Source organism: Bos mutus, chromosome 12 (genome assembly GCF_027580195.1).
Source record: "Bos mutus isolate GX-2022 chromosome 12, NWIPB_WYAK_1.1, whole genome shotgun sequence".
In the NCBI taxonomy this organism is placed as follows: domain Eukaryota; kingdom Metazoa; phylum Chordata; class Mammalia; order Artiodactyla; family Bovidae; genus Bos; species Bos mutus.
Window position 1 is genome coordinate 46,120,001 of NC_091628.1, and position 14,883 is coordinate 46,134,883.

General features: G+C 33.3%; 1 protein-coding gene across 2 annotated transcripts in view; it reads right to left on the reverse strand.

The window, feature by feature from the left end:
• The window catches only part of DACH1 (dachshund family transcription factor 1), a 480,275-nt gene that overhangs the window by 126,277 nt on the left and 339,115 nt on the right, over nt 1-14,883 (reverse strand). For both annotated transcript variants that reach the window (XM_070380571.1, XM_070380572.1), the window contains 2 exons: nt 8,761-8,896; nt 6,788-6,922 (listed from right to left, as the gene is read on the reverse strand). In XM_070380571.1, the coding sequence (XP_070236672.1) occupies nt 6,788-6,922; nt 8,761-8,896 (271 nt within the window). The remainder of the gene's footprint in view (nt 1-6,787; nt 6,923-8,760; nt 8,897-14,883) is intronic.

Consider the following 14,883-nt stretch of genomic DNA (forward strand, 5'->3'; position numbering starts at 1 on the left):
AAATATCAGATATAAGTCAATATTTCCAAAATGAAGTTTTATTTTGGAGCTAATTCTCAAATAAACATACATAAGAATGTGCACATTTCCTTTGGGTCATTTCCATACCAGATTACGTAAAATTTCAAATTGAAAATAGAAGAAATAGAAATCATGGCTTAGACAATATGCAAATAAATTGCAAAATTAGAAACAGTTGATTCATTAAACCAATAAATACTTTCAATGAAGGAAATAAAATAGTCATTTATAATAACCATAAATAAATATTTACATGAAGCAGATTTACAGGTGGAACTAATATGTTAATTTGGGCTTCCCTGGTGGCTCAGCAGTACAGAATCTACCTGCCAATGCAGGAGATGCAGGTTTGATCTCTGCTTTGGGAAGATCCCCTGGAGAAGGAAATGACAACCCACTCCAGTATTCTTGTCTGGGAAAAATCCCATGGACAGAGGAACCTGGCTGGCTACACACAGTCCATGGGGGTCACAAAAGAGTGGGACATGACTTAGTGACTAAACAAAAACAATAACAATAACAATCTACTAGTCACTCTCTATCTCACTTTTAATGCTATAAAAATATTAGCTATTGGCATGACTACGTAAAAATATTTCTTAAACAGTGAGGAAGTGAGTCACTCTGTGCCTATCAAAAGAGCTCAAAAAAATAAAGCTGAGTAAGTGGAGTAATTAATAGTCTATTCTGTTTTCTCCATGGGGAAAAGACATTTCGTCTGACCAAGTAAAAGCAAAGCTACTATAGTAAGTAAAATTATTATAAATGTAACTATTATTTATAATGTATCCAAAAATAAATATTAATACTCTCTAATTGATTGCTTTGGCATTTAATTCATGAAAATTATCTGCAAGTAGTCATATACTTCAACTTTCTAAGTATCCAAAAAAGTTACCTAAACCTTAAGTTAAACCTTAAGTTATGGATGTCCTGGAGTAGCACCTGACATCTTCATCATCAATACATTCTACTTCTTTTAGTAAAGTTCATATTAATTATGTAAAAATAAATTCCTGGACAATGTAAATTTTATTCTAGGTAACACTGAGGTAGTTAATTTTACAAGTGGCCCACATAACATTACCAAAGTATGGAAATTTCCAAAGAAAAGGGCTTTTCACTCCATGCAGGTCTATATAGTCAGACGAATTACTACTAGGTTCAGATTTTTCATATATGTGTGTGATATTTACTATAAATTAATTTGTATAATGTCAATCTAGAATTCAAAATAGAAAGTCATTTTTGAAGATAATCCAAAAATTAGAATTTTTAAGTAATGAAAAATGTACAAAAGGAAATATATTTCAAAAAATTAATTTCCACAAACAGGAGAAAAGTGACGGTAGTCATTTAAAAAGGATGTTGTGTAGGAAAATGGTCCACAAGGTTGGATGCTAAGAATACAACATTAATAAGAGGATATTTCAATATGGCCAGTTTGCTAACTACTTCATTGCCTCTAATGCTCTACCTTCAAATTCAGAATATCAGAATGAGAACCTTCCAAACAAGTCTGTTAACCATTGGAAATCTTGAACACTGCCCATGAAGAATACACAACAAAAGAATATGTGACAAAAGAAATATTTTATGGCCTGAAGCAAATCCCCTGTGTTTACGGGCTTCATCTTAAATTATTCCTGCTTCTAAAATGACAGAAGTCACTGGGGTCACAGAGTCTGACAAGACTAAATGACTGAGTACACTAACAAAAGAAAGTTTTCATATTTTTTTGAAAACAAAGGGAAAAGACTCAATTATAGGGAAAATTAGAATATATATGAATAAAAATTGTGTGAAATTGTAGCAGAAAGAGAAAAAAGAAAGGGAGATTTTGTATTTCATATGGTTCATTTCACATATCTGACATGCAGTAAATATTTACCTATTGATTATATCATTTTGGTTTATTTAACCCAAGACTGAAATACACTAATGTAGATTAAGTATTCAGTACTTAGTTCCAATTATATGTGCTCACTTTTTCTATAATTGGGGAAAAAACAGCTAATACTGTAGCATACAGGATCTAATGTGTAACATACATTTACTTTTTGGAAAGCAAAAAATTAGATAGATTCCAAAATAATAAAAATGTGCATAGGGAATTATATGCATGGTATGAAGCATGCTCAAAAATGTTTTGGAAATAACAATTCAAACAATTTGATAAACCAGGGAACAAATTATGCATGAGAGTTATCACTGAAAATCAGCACCAGTGACAGATTTGGGGGGAATAAAGAGAGATGCAGCATAAAGAAATAGAGAGCCTGGTTATATGATTTCAGTGCCCTGGCATATATTCAGAAATAAACTCACTTGAAAAGATGCATAAACCCGTTGCACATAACAGCACTATTACAATAGCCAAGACATGGAAGCAACCTAGATGCCCATCAACAGAGGAATGGATAAAGATGTGGTACATATATACAATGGAATATCTGTTGTTGTTTAGCGCCAAGTTGTGTCTGACTCTTTGGGACCCCATGGACTGTAGCCAACCAGGCTCCTCTGTCCATGGGATTTTTTCAAGCAAGGACACTGCAGTGGGTTTCCATTTCCTCCTCCAAGGGATCTTCCTCCTGACCCAGGGATCAAACCCAGAATTAGCTAGCAGATTCTTTACCCCTGAGCCACCAGGGAAGCCCTTACAATGGAATATTATTCAACCACAAAAAGAATGAAATAATATCATCTGTAGAACATGGATGGACTTAGAGATCATATTAAGTGAAGTAAGCCAGACAGAAAGATAAATATCTTATGATATATCACTTATATGTAGATCTAAAAAACAATGATACTAATGAATTTATTTAAAAAGCAGAAACAGACTCACAGACCATAGAAAACAAACTTATGGTTACTAAAAGGGAAAAGGTTGGGGGAGACATAAATCAGGATTTGGGGAATAACAGATATACACTATTGTATATAAAATAGATAAGCAAGAAGGTCCTACGATATAGCACAGGACACTATATTCAGTATTTTATAAAAATCTATAGTGGAAAGTACCTGAGAAATATATTACATATATATGTAACTCAGAATTACTTTGTCACACACAAGAAACTAACACAACATTGTAAAACAACTATACTTCAATTAAAAAAAATGAAAACATCAATTAGTCCTATCTATTTCACTAATTTTAGACTGAGGGCAAAAATCAAAAATGTTTTTTAAAATCCAGAAGGTCTAGAGAACTTGGAGTATGTTTGGAAAAGTTAGAAGACATAAAACTGTTTATGAGGCTACCAGCTGTGTCGAAGATTTCCTCAGGACATATCTTTGATAAAGCCCTAATTTTAATCAAAGTTCATACTATTAAAATCATTTCTCCTAACATTTAGGATCACTGAAATAATGTATGTCTATTACTTTTTGATACATTAACTTGGTTTTTCATATTTATATTTTGAATATATTCTAATTAAACTCTTTCTGGATTCAAAAACCCTTTAGAGTGTTTTTATTTTAAAAACTAAGGGGAAAGTTTACTCAGCACTTATTACTTTGAATTCTAATGCCTGTATAGCCACTGATCCTTCAACTAATGGTGACAAATATTCTGTCTAACTGAATAAAGTCAACAACTTTTTAATATTAACATGATTTAAAAATGCTTAAAAGTTACTGATGATTAAGATTTTAGACCATGGTGATTCTCAGCACCCAAATTAATTTTGGTATCTATTTTTAACATCAATGTTTTCTTAAGAATTATTATCTTTCAGATGATTTAAAGTGGTGAGCAGCAAATTTCATTTAAGAAGTTCAAGCCTAAAATGACACAAGCATATAATTAATTTCTCTACAAATGTCTCTAAATGAAGTCACTTGTTTTAATACAGATATGTGTAGTAAGAAAGTTACAGGGCGAGTATAAGGCACATGATGAATGTAGTCATGAAAAAAAAACAATTTTTAATTTAGTAGACCCTATCAATCTAGAAAGCCTATGAATATTTACTAATAATTCAGTATGCTGAAAAATAGAAGAGATACATACAAAAGATGAACATCATATAATAAAACTCTTACTATAAGAGTATCAATGTCTATTACAATGTCTATGACCCCATAATTATATTTGAAATTAAGAATGTAATGGTAGCTTCACATCCCTAGGGCAAATATTAAAATAAAATGTACTTTTTTAAATAAAATATGCATTCAGATATTGAAAGACTGTTGGGTTATGACCAAGATCTCTATTCTGAAAGCAAAACAATTTAAAAACTTAACATGTGATAAGATTATAGTGATATAGAAAAAGTTTTTGTGTATATTCACAGCCAGAATATGCTACTGTTTCATACACATGTATGTTCAAAGGGTTCCATAATTCCACCTTTTGCCTTTCATCTTCACAGTTATTTTAACTTACCTTCACCATCTCTTACAATGTTTTAGCAATTCAGCTCAGATAAATATGCATTCACATAATAGACTGTTTAGTCCTTTTCAAGCAAACGCAGTATATACATGACTCCTCGGAATTTACAATGTAGTACTGGAAGCAGACCAATGAAAAAAGAACTTCCGAATAACAAGGCAAATATCGTAATGAAAATTTAAGGGACAGGCACACAGGAAAATCAGCAGTAGGATCCCTATAAAAATCTAGTTTTGTATCTCAGGAAAGGCAAGATTATAATAATAATAACAGATGATAGGTATATAGACAGATGATGAACAGATAGGCAGATACAACTCATGTATTCTGAAAAAAGAAACCATTTCAAAAAAGTGTAGTTCAACTCAACTTGAAACATGAGATTTGTAGAAAGCTCCCCACCAAAAATTCCAGGGGACTCATTATTTTAGTCACATTGTTGATCATGCCTTTAGTGGTCTCTTACCTACCACCTCTGAGCTTTTATATTTCACTCCCATACTTGCTTAACCAAGATTCTGCAAGAGAATTAATCACTAATATACTGATATCCACTATATACTATAAAACATCTCTCATGCATTTTAAGTGAAACTAGTTCTGTAGCATCTATGAGAAACCTGTGAAAAGAGTCACTAAAAACTTTTTCTGTAGGGTTTCATTCTATCGCAAGACAGTGGAGAATGGCTGCTTAACCCTAGTAATGGATTTTTATATGTAAATATTCTTACTTAAAACTTAAATCCTCTATGAAAAATTTATTACTGTAGATTTTCACAAACCATTTTTTCATTAAATATAAAAACACATGTCAAAATATACATAATGCATTCTATATAACATTTTTCTTCATTGTTGAAGAAGAACTCACAGAAAGATTAGAATTAGACATTTAGAGACAATCTGACCAACTTATGTACTTGTATATATTCCACTCAGCTTCGTGATAATACTTGGTAGTGAATTTCAAAATTATTAGAAATTGTCTTAATGCTGCTCTCAATAATGCCTACATTTTGACATATTAGAACCTAGTAAAGATTATCATTTTATCATTAATTGCAAAATACAGATAATTTAATTTATATAAATATTGTTTTCTTTCTCCCTGAGGTTTCAGGTAAACTGTATTCATGTGGAAAAGAAAAACATGGTTGTGTAGGCATTTTTACTTTTGGTGAATAATTATTTTTGAGGAAAAAAGGTTTCCCACCTTAACTTAGTCTTTCTGTAAACATTTCTTTCTGTTATTTAAATGTCCAATTGTATTCATTTTCCTTTTTGATATCCAATTAATTGTGCCTTTTGAGTAATAAATTGTTTCCAAAGAAGTAATCCATTCCATAACACTGATTATTTGATAGTCATATCAAAAAAGATATCAAAGTATACAGTCTATGTTATTATTAAAATTTGATAGTATTAAATTAAGAAGATAAAGATATGGCAAGGCTCCAATTGTCCTAATTTAAATTTACCGTTCAAAAACATGAATTTGCATCCAACAGCATAAATTTTCCACATGCATGTTAAAATAATATTTCAATTCTTCATGAAAGTATTTCACGAAGTAGGGATGAAAAGACAAATGTTTGCCTATGGAAACAAGTCACACTGGTACAAATCAAATATAAATAGAAAATGTTCATAGCTTTGCACTATCTGGGCTTATTTGTTGCATGCAATTTAGAAGCAATTACTAGTACATTGGAAAAGACCACGATGCTGGGAGGGAATGAAGGCAGGAGGAGAAGAGGGCAACAGAGCATAATATGGTTGGATGGCATCACCGACTCAATGGACATGAACTTGGGAAAACTCTGGGAGATAGAGAGGCCTGGAATGCTGCAGTCCAAGGGGTCACAAAGAGTCAGATACAACTTAGTGACTGAACAACAATACTAGTACATTGGTTGATAATCTTCACTGTATTTCTTGATTGACCAAATGACCATCTCTTTTATTCCAAAAAATACTCATAGTAATCCTTTGTGTATTGTCCTTGCTCTAATATGCTAAGTAAAAGGACAATAGACCCTGAAGACATGGAGGAAGACAAACTGTAGACCTTCAGGAATTGAGATAACAATTAAAACATAAAAAATTCTCTTTTTCTAAATGTACTGGGAAATAAATGAACACTTACCTGTTGTTTAAGAGAATCACAGCAGCTCTTCATATTTCTTTTTTTTGTTGAGTAGACTTGATTTTTACTTAATGTTAATATTATAGGCTTTTAAAATGTTTCTATACCATCTTCTAATGTAATTTAGAAATATACTTTATTCTGTGATTAAAACCTAGTTCATATGTCAAGCAGGAAAAACAGACCTCATAATCATATATTATTACCTTTTTCAATATGCATCCTTTTCGACTCATGTCCCATGTCATGACCAGCCAAATCTCCCTCTTTGGGCCCAGGGAGTACGTTTGGTGACAAACCCATCAGCATCTGGTTCATGGACAACCCATTCTGATGGACAGCTGTCAAGCCCGAAACAAAAGATAAAAGAATAAAACACCATAATACACAATATTCAAATAACCTATTTAAACTGTTTTGGAATCAGAAATAAATAAAATATCATGGTCTAACTTTAAAATTATAATCTAAGTTGAACACCATGAGGACTGAAAACTATGATAATTCTTAAGAACAAGCAGAAATATATTGAAAATGAAACTATTTTATCCTCTAGCTCATAAAATAGGTATATTTTTTAATGTCTAGAATACTTTTCAGTGGTCATACCACTATAACCATTACCAATGAACTATTCAGGCTTTATCTAATGTAACACATCCTCTCCTGAGCCTTCTGTAACTGCAAAAACTACAGTCTTAAAGTAGAACACTCTAAGTCTATAAAGTTAAAATATAATTTAGAATAGTTTTAGAGGCATGAGAGGGCAAATAGAGTTTTCAACAAGTTAAGGAACTGAAATATCACTGAAATTCAATATTCATATTCTATTCTAGTCAATGGGCTTCCCCAGTGGCTCAGAGGTAAAGAACCCGCCTGCAATGCAGGAGATGCAAGAGATGTGAGTTTGACCCCTGGATTGGGAAGATTCCCTGGAGGAGGAAGTGGCCACCCATTGCAGTTTTCATAGAGTATCCTGAAGGGCTACAGCCCATGGGGTCACAAAGTGTTGGAAATGACTGAAGCAACGGAACATGCACACACACAGCCTAGGAGACAAAACCCTAAGTTTAAGAGATATCAAAGTACTTCTTTAAACATTTGATTTTGAACTCAAATTTAAAAATAAAACTGCCCATTAATATCTATTACATGGTTGAATGATTTAAAACAATAATTTCTTCCTTGAATTATTAAGAGTAATCTGTCACTACTGACGGGATAAAGCGTGCGACCAAATACCCTCATGATTTCAATCTAATCAATATATTTCTTAATAAATTGCCCATGAAAATTTTGGTTTTGTGAAAAATTTTGAAGAAAAGTCATTCCATAAAACCTTACTTTCACTGAAAAAAATACATTTTAAAAATATGTAGAATAATTTGGAGAAGGGCATGGCAACCCACTCCAGTATTTTTGCCTGGAGAATCCAATGGACAGAGGAGCCTGGCAGGCTACAGTCCATGGGTTTGCAGAGTCAGGCATGACTGAGCAATTAACAATAACCCACAACTTTACTCTTAATTTTCTTGATCATGAGGACAAGGATTAAATATCTGAAAATGTGATTACAAAATAAAGTATGAACCTACTTTTTAGAATTGTATAATAATAACATGTGAAGATAATATGCATTATTGACTGTTACTAATTCAAATCCTAAAATTTGACCAATTTCAAACTCTTCAATCTCTTGATCATCTGAATGATTATGAAATGTGTTTTTCTCAAAACAGTTATTTTGAATCTATTTCTGTTATCCCTCTTTGTCAATGCAAGGATGAAGTTTAAAAATTGTAAATTTTTAAAAACTGGCAAGGAGGAATTGAAGGAATGAAGAGGAATAATTCGTACACAGTATGTTTGGATACTAGATATGTGAGAGTTGGAGGCGTTTACTTCAGACACTAATCTAGAAGGTTATTTACTAACTGTTTCATAACTCAAATCTTTATGTGTGGCATCAAAAAGAGGGAGTTTATATCAGAATTGTTAATGTACTACCATACCTCATGCTATTGCAAACTGGGAAACACAATTTTGCGACATGGCTATTGCTACAGAGCTTCAGAACGTGATACATCTGAGATCTCTTCAGAATGAGGGTATTTTGATTAGAACAGCCAGCTGCACCTAATAAAGTTTAAAAGGTGACAAGTGGAAGAAGGACACCTACGAATTCTGTCCGAGGAGCTCTCAGTCCGCGCTGGAGAGCTGGACACGCTGCTGCTGCGGTGTGATGATGGGTGGCTGCCAGGCCTTCGGCCCTCCTCCAGGGAGGGGGCAGGTGACGGGCTGTCGGGAACACGCTCCTATACCGCCAGGGGAGGGTGGGGGGAAGAAAAGAGGTAAATACATTGGACCCTTGCTTAAGCAATGTTGGTTTTTCTTAATGCTACAGAAATGTGAAGACAACACTTTTTTGCATCAACATTTAACTGGATTAAAAGACACATTTATTTTTAAAATTTTTTAAAACTTTTATTTTGTATTGGGATATAGCTGAAGAGCAATGTTATGATAGTTTCAGGTGAATAGCAAAAGGATTCAGCCATACATATACACGTATCCATCCTTCTCCAAATCCTGCTCCCATTCAGGCTGCCACATAACATTGAGCAGAGTTCCATACAATAGGTTCTCCTTGGTTATCCATTCTAAATATAGCAAGCACTGTGTATGTGTTCATCCCAAACTGCCTATCTTTTCTTTCCTCCCCACCAACAACCATAAGTCTAAGAAAAGAATAGAAAGAAAATAGGTGAACACCATTGTAGTAATGACTAATGTAAATCCCCTCTTTGGATAAAAATAGAGGTCAAAAAAGACATCCAGTTTAGAACCATTAGACAACAAAGAATTAACAGAACAAAGCAAGTTTTAATTCTAGACAATTATCATTATAAAAAAACCTGATACATAGAGTCTATTGATTCAGCAAGTGTCTAGGATCATTTAACACACAAATTATCATAGTGACATCATCAAAATAACACCAGAGGAGCTGTTAACAGCTATTTCATTATGGGACTTCTCTGGATATACTTGGGCAGTCACATTTTAAGGGACCATGGAAATCTATTATTATTTAACATTTGAATAATTTTGATTCTGGTAATTTTCAGACTCCTAGCATCAATGCAACCCACAAATATATTACTGAAAATTCATGAATAATGTATTAGGTGTATCCCAGGGAAATGTGGTATTGTATTTCCTGATCCTGTCCTATGCTCACACTCAAGTCCCACTCCATATCTTACCCAAGCCCTGCACCTTCCCAATGAGACCAATGTGCAAATATTGTGTTGGCCAAAAAGTTCATTCAGGTTTTTCTGTTGCATCTTACTGAAAAACCCAAACGAACTTTTTGGCCAGCCCAATCTGTTGTATAACTGTCTCCACTGAGCTATTATAAATGGATTTACAGATTAATAAATAAAATACTCATTTGTTAACATTTGCTTCTTTGAGCAAAGAGATATTTTCACCTTCAGATTTTCACCTTCACCTTCAGACACACTGTCCTTGAAGAACACTTTTCAATAATTCATAAATATTTGGAAGTCTACAAGTCAACTGATACATGATACATAATAAATAATAAGCAAATTATTCCTGATTAGAGTGCAAAAATGCAAATGTGACATAAAAGCAGACTGTTTGAAACCAGAAGGTGTTCTAGAATGAAATCAGCCTATAGGAGGCTATTTTCAAAATATCAAAGGCTAATGTAATATAGAAAACAGACAAGCTTAAGGCTTTGTACTAACAGAAAAAGAGTAATGCCTGTCTTCAATCTCAAAAGTTCATTTAACCCATTGATGGTTTGCAATTCTACTTTCCATTAGAATCACCTGGGAAGTTCCTCAACATGCCTATGCCTGGGCTTTACTCCCTGAGATTCTGGCTTACATGAGTTGAATTGTGTCCCCTCAGAATGACTGAAGTCCTGACCTATGGATACTTATGAATGTGAGCATTTGGAAACAGGGTCTTTGCAGATGAAATTAACTGCAATGAGGCCATACTAAAATAATATGGCTTCTCCATCGAACAGGACAGATGTCTTCACAAGAGGACATTGTGAAGATATGGGGAAAATGTGAAACAGAGAAAAACTATGAAGGAAAAACATCATGTGAAGATGAGGTAGAGATCTGACCTCTGCAGCTGTAAACCAAAGATTGTCAAAGCTTACTAGCCACCATCAGGATCTTTGGAGACTCAAGGAAGGATTCTACCCAGAATCTCAGAGGAAGCGTGGTACTGCTGACACCTTGCTTTCAGACTTCTAGACTCCAGAAATATGAGGGTATAAATTTGTTCTTTTAGGCCATCTGGTGGGTGCATTTACCCTGCATCTGCTGTGGGGCCCAGAAACAAATGTTTTTTAAGACTCTCCAGGTGATTTTAACATATATCCAAGATTGAACATCACTCGTCTCATATGCTTTTAATTTTTCAATCCTACACATTGTCAATAATCATCTTCAACAGTTACACTAAGGCTTCATTCTTGAGAATTATACAAATAAAAAGAAAATAATCCTCAAAAATAGCCAAGCCCTCTTCCAAAATCTAAACATAAAACTGTTTCTCAGTATGTATTCTGTAGAATAAAAAATAGACACAAGAAACTTTACAACAAAGAATTTACCTGTCAAAAAATATCATAGCAAAAGAAAAGGATAAAAAAGTCAACTAAAGTCTACTCTTTATAGTTGCAATGCATATTTTTAAAATCTATGTCTCAACATGAAAAATGAACACAATTATCAGTAATTTTTTCCAAGCTAAATAAATCAAACAAGTTATGCTTCTAAGTAGTCTACATTCTATAGGTCACATTGCAGACAAATGACCTAAATTTCTAAGAAACAAGCACATATATGATTTAAAAGAATGGAGAACCCACATCTGGATGCTAAAAGTTACTGTCCATCTAATTATAATTTAAAAGCAACTGGGATTATAAATCTTTCTTTTTACCATTCACCTTTAGGTTAAACTTAAAACAGCTTCAAACTATGAACTTATTATGTGTTCAGTTTAATGAGTTTTGTCGATCTCTCGACAATTTCCATAACCAAGAAAGATTCCCATGCCCCTTTCCAACCTATTTCTCCCATCCCCATAAGCAACTGCTTTCTGAGTTCTATCACCAGAAAGAGGTTTGGCTGGTTCTAGATTTCACAAAAATTAGCTCATACAGTACCTAATTTTTCATGTCTGCCTTTTTACACAACAAAATGTTTCTTAGATTCATTCAGGTTGTTGCATGTATTAATAGTTTATCTTTTTTCTTTCTGAATATATTCATTTGCACAAAATGTTCAATATTCTCCAAGCCATGTTGTTCAAAATTCTCCAAGCCATGTTTTAACAGTACATGAGCCATGAACTACCAGATGTTCAAGCTGTACTTAGAAAAGGCAGAGGAACCAGAGATCAAACTGCCAACATCTGTTAGATAATGGAAAAAGCAAGAGAGTTCCAGAAAAACATCTACTTCTGCTTTATTGACTATGCCAAAGCCTTTGACTGTGTGGATCACAACAAACTGTGGAAAATTCTTTAAGAGATAGGAATATCAGACCACCTTACCTACCTCCTGAGAAATCTGTATGCAGGTCAAGAAGCAACATTTATTTATTTTAATTAGAGACTAATTACTTTACTAAATTAAAAAAATAAAACATGCAAAGCATTCCAAAAAAAATTACAAATTGAAGAAACTCACAAAACAAACAAACAAACAAAAAAGAAGCAACATTTAGAGCCAGACATGGAACAAGAGACTGGTTCCAAATTGGGAAAGGAGTATGTCAAGTCTGTATATTGTCACCACACTTATTTAACTTATATGCAGAGGACATCATGAGAAACACTGGACTGGATGAAGCACAAGCTGGAATCAAGATTTCCAGGAGAAATACCAATAACTTCAGATATGTAGATGACACCATTCTTAGGACAGAGATCAAGGAGGGACTAAAGAGCTTCTTGATGAAAGTGAAAGAGTAGAGTGAAAAAGTAGGCTTAAAACTCAGCATTCAAAAAACGAAGATCATGGCATCAGGTCCCATCACTTCATGGCAAATAGATGGGGAGATTATGGAAACAGTGACTTAATTTTCTTGGGCTCCAAAGTCACGGCAGATGGTGACTGCAGCCATGAAATTAAAAGACACTTGCTCCTTGGAAGAAAAGCTATGACAAACCTAGACAGCACATTAAAAAGCAGAGATATTACTTTGCCAACAAAGGTCTGTATAGTCAAGGCTATCATTTTCCAGTAGTCATGTATGGACGTGAGAGTTGGACCATAAAGAAGACTGAGCTTGAAAGAGTTGTTACTTTTGAACTGTGGTGTTGGAGAAGACTCTTGAGAGTCCCTTGGACTGCAAGGAGATCCAACCAGTCAATCTTAAAGGAAATCAACCCTGAATATTCACTGGAAGGACTAATGCTGAAGCTGAAGCACCAACACTTGGGCCACCTGATAGGAAGAACTGACTCATTGGAAAGACCCGGATACTGGGAAAGATTAAAGACAGGAGGACAAGGGGATAACAGAGGATGAGATGGTTGGATGGCATCACCAACTCAATGGACATGAGTTTGAGTAAGCTCCAGGAGTTGGTGATGGACAGGGAAGCCTGGCGTGTTGCAGTCCATGGGATTGCAAAGAGTTGGACAGGACTGAGTGACTGAAATGAACTGAACCACAGTTTTTAATTTAAAAAAGGCAATAAAGTTCACATCAAGTCTCTGAAATCACAAATCAAAGGGTAACTTGGCTTCTGTGTAGCACTCAAAGGCTGGAGTTTGTGTCATATTTGGAGTATCTGTGCATTTATTATAAAGTATGGATTTAGAACACTGTATAGAAGAACTCCTTTTTAGTCTGTATAAATGTCTATATAAATAATCTATGCTGTAGTTAATTGCACACATGACCAGATACACACTATATAGACTCTAACCTTGATTTCTCTAATAAAGAGGTACCTAAGTTTGTCTAAGTTTTAAGCTAATTTCTACTACATCTAAATCTTAACAATTAGATTATGCAGAAATACACGGTATATATTAAACAAAGAACATCAACATATTTTTATACAAATAATATTTTCTAAATTAGCCATTCTATTTTATTCAAAAGTTCACTCACATCAATGTTTATCCATCCAAACATTTTAATATTCCTTCTAATAATTATGTAACTGATCATATTTTCAGTGGAATGTGTTTGGCCAAACAGAGGTAAACTGCAATCTTGGAATAAATCAACTCCTTTAAAATCATTTTTCAAGTATGAGTTTTCCTGTCATAAGAAATTTCTCAGTGGCACTAAAGGAAAGCATAAGAAACTGATTTTTTTCCCTGAGATATTTAGCTCATAAAGTACTAAAATATTTAATGCACAAAACTCTAGTAACAATGGTTGTGTCATTGAAGAGTTACTTATTTTCCACATGGGGTAAACAATTATTTCATTAGTCAATGTATTTAATTGTAAAAGTTTTCTTGGATGATTCTTTTCATTCATGCATTATTCATTTATTCACTTACACATTCATAACTCTAAAAGTCATATAATAAACTAAGTAAAAATAAGCTGGATTAAAATCTTAATGTAAAATACATCTTAAAACATAATTTAAGGCTTAGGCAACATAGGTGAAATTGTAGTATTTATTATAGCTTTAGCTTATTTTTACTTTAATTGCTTTTTTTGTCTAGGAACAAAGGATGCAAAGACAATATTTAATACTTTTACTTAAAGAAATATTTTAATTTATGCAAATTTTATGCTTTTAAAGCTTAAGTATTCAATTGAAAGTTTCTATAAACTGAGAAACAACATATTCAGTCATTTTACTTAATGTATAATTTCAATCTTTGGAACATGATGTATTATTCTTTGAAGAATTTCATTAAAGTAAAATCCATTGAGCAAGTAAGATTTGAATACATTGTTGTACAATAAATTAATTTATTTCAACAGCTTAATTCTTTTATCATATTTATATGCTTGCCTTTCCAGAGTATGCTATAAGATGGAGAATAATGGAGACAGTAAAGAATTGCTTAGGGGAGAATCTCATAATTATTACTGAAACAAAATAGATAATGAGTTTTATTCAGACATAATAAGAAAGAAGCAGTTCAGTGTCTATAGGGAAACTATGTAAACTGGATTTATCATTTCATTTGTGTGAGACCCTTTAACCTCCAAGATGGCCCTGAAGTGGGACAAAGAGGAAGAATATTTAATACTTCAACACGCTGC